Genomic DNA, 2,819 nt, shown 5'->3' with positions numbered 1-2,819 from the left:
AAATATATCTGTCATTTGTGTGTTTTTAGCTTTCTTCCTGTATGGGAAGCTTTTCAGAATTTGAAACATTAGTGCAGTGGTTTATGTTAAAATAAACCTTTGGGTTAAGTTGTAGCAAGCAGGTTTTTCTTGTGTTTCATGTGAATTTGGTCTTAAATTTTTATTTCAAGTGGCATTAAAAAGTCTTAAAAAGTCTTGAATTTTACTCGGTTTATGCTGTAGAAACCCTGAATAATAAGGGGCTAATTTACATTTAGCACCAGAACATGCTAGCAGCAGGCACGACGGAGCATAAATCTCCAGATTTCACACATTTTGACATTTATTTGCTGCATTAAAGCTGAAGAGACTGAGCTCTGAAATAAAGAGCTGATGAAGCTCCATCTTTCAGTAGAAGCTCTTACTGCTGCGAGCTAACAAGCTAACAGGAGCTAGCATTCTTCTTCATCCCTACACCAGGGGCTTTATGTAGAGTTCCCCCTACAGGTTTTAGTGGGAACAGTTTAGTAGATCTCAGCGTCTTATACCCCGGTGCGCTTATTTTTTATACGCTTCCAGTTAAAAAAAAAAAATGTTGTGGGCGTGGCTTATAGTAAGGCGCCTCTATAGTACGGAAAATATGGTACTTTGATGCAGCTTCTTTAGCGTCACCGTTTGTGGCTTCGCCCCCCCAGTGGAGGGTGTTGGTGACTTTGGTGAGTTTTCCTAATGACTGTATGAAGGCCATATCCGATATATCTGTATTACGGACGGGACCAGTCCCCGTTTGGGACCATCTGTCCCCGACTAAAGCTTACCCTGATTTTACTGTTCTAAAAATGAGGAGGAAATGTTGCTTATAGACTGTCATTACGGTAGAAAGAGGACTTAAGCATGTTACGTGCAGAAACAGCTGTTAGCTGATTGGCAGCTGTTTCCGAATTCCTCGGAGCTCAAGAAGAGCATGCGCGACATTATTATTATTAAATTCATAGGAGCAAAACATGCAGAAATTAATGCTTAGTTTCATATGTTTCTGCCCAAACATTTCTTTGTAAAGGGAATAATTAAGATCATACAAAATGGGTTTGATCTCTACCTCCAAACTGGATTTAATGAAACTTATAAGCCTCTTATAAGTATAAAATAAATATTTTGATCGAGATAAGAAATCTGCTTCCTGGTATGTTGAAGTACCAATATTTTGCATCCAATAATTAAAATAAACAGTTTTGGTTTTTGGGAATAGTGGGAATGATCTAATTTGTAGTTAGCAATCTGTCCTTACAGGAATTTGATTATATTATATCTGATTAGTGTAAGATTGATAGAAGAGGAGAGGAAGAAGATTAGAAGACTGATAGAAGATTGAATGAGAGCGAAGGAAAATGGGAACACTGATGGAAAGAACAGTTGAAGAGAAGGAAGAAAAATGTACTTAGAGAGTAAAACAGAGAGCAGGCAGAAGTCAGCTAGAAAGAAAAGAGGAGAGAGAAGAAGACTGAATGACCAGATGGCTCTAATAAACACTATCGATTGATTGTTTAATTCATGTTGGGAAATTGGAGCGGCACAATGCTTGATTTTACACTTGATTTTTGTTGTGGCATCCCTAATAAATACGTAAAAATGGATGAAAACATCAATCTCCTCCTTTCCTGGTTTAATTCTGATGATATGTCTTTCTTTTTGTCTGTGAGATGGAAATATCGCCCAGATTAGATTTCAGAAATCCGGTCACCTTATATTAATATATCCTTTTTATTTGCTCTGATGTAATTTTATGTGGATAAATTTTGGGTTTTATTGGGTGTAAAACATATAAAAAAACAGAAATTCGCTGTATTTGAAGAGTGTAGTGTAAAATGTTGTATTAAATAAGCGGTTTATTAAAAGAAGAACTTGAAAATGGACTTAATTGTAAACTGCTTGTTTAGGGGAGGTCATTCCTGTATCTCTCTCTGTTCTCAGTGGTCCTCGTCCACGCATCCATGAGGCTCCGTAACCTGAAGAACAAGCTGGAGAACAAACTGGAGAGCATCGGTCTGAAGAGGACACCCATGGGGCTCCTGCTGGAGGCGCTGGGACAGGAACAGGAGGCGGGGTCCTAACAAGGAGAAGGAGGAGAACAGAATGTTTGATTCACGGATCACAAACCAGAAGGAACATTCCCAAACTTGAACGGATGAAATTATTGTACGTTTATTTTATTTAAATGTGTTTTAGGACAGAAGGAGGGGGGCCGTTTATAGGATCTTCTGCCAGTTGGATAATAATGAAGTAGAGCTCATCTAGTCCAATGAGTTTCCAACCTGTTCTCCAAACAACCCGAGGCTCCAGATCCGCTGTAGGTACCAGATCTGCTCGGGACCCCGACCCTTTCTTATGATGTCATCATATGGCAACCCCACTCGGACAAACTGTATTGCACCCATCTCTTAAAGAATCTGATCTTTTTTGAAGTCTCAACATATTATTACCCATATTTGCTGTTAATTTACATTTCATTGGCGATCTGTAGCCGGAAAACAATCATACTGAGTGTTGAAGGAAAGTGCTGCCTTCTAAGACAGACTGAGCTCTGCTATTTAACAAGGTGACACAAAAAGTCTCAGAGCTTCTTCTTTTACATTTTTATTAAGATCTGAGGGCAGAGGAGGACAAATGGAACATCTAGAAACGACAGATTTTAGACAAAGAAGAAAACGGTTATTCTACTTGTAGAAAATGAACAGCTGTAGTTGACAAGAATTTGAGAAAGTAGTTTAGCTTAATATGGCTAACTGTCGAGCTAAAAGAGGCTAACCTGTTAGCTACTGAGCACAGCTAGCCACAGCGCT

The 2,819-nt window shown here is 38.8% G+C and overlaps 1 protein-coding gene across 1 annotated transcript in view; it reads left to right on the top strand.

The window, feature by feature from the left end:
* Positions 1-2,295, top strand: part of LOC107104368 (PRA1 family protein 2-like) — a 16,230-nt gene extending 13,935 nt beyond the window's left edge. Inside the window, exon 3 of the mRNA XM_015404361.1 lies at positions 1,951-2,295. Within this exon, the coding sequence (XP_015259847.1) occupies positions 1,951-2,090 (140 nt within the window). The 3' untranslated portion in view covers positions 2,091-2,295. The remainder of the gene's footprint in view (positions 1-1,950) is intronic.
* The last annotated feature ends 524 nt before the right edge of the window (positions 2,296-2,819 follow it).

The sequence above is a fragment of the Cyprinodon variegatus genome, unplaced genomic scaffold, assembly GCF_000732505.1.
Source record: "Cyprinodon variegatus isolate N-32 unplaced genomic scaffold, C_variegatus-1.0 Scaffold1708, whole genome shotgun sequence".
In the NCBI taxonomy this organism is placed as follows: Eukaryota; Metazoa; Chordata; class Actinopteri; order Cyprinodontiformes; family Cyprinodontidae; genus Cyprinodon; species Cyprinodon variegatus.
Note: the sequence above shows the minus strand (reverse complement) of the source record. Positions and strands in the feature narration are given on the sequence as shown.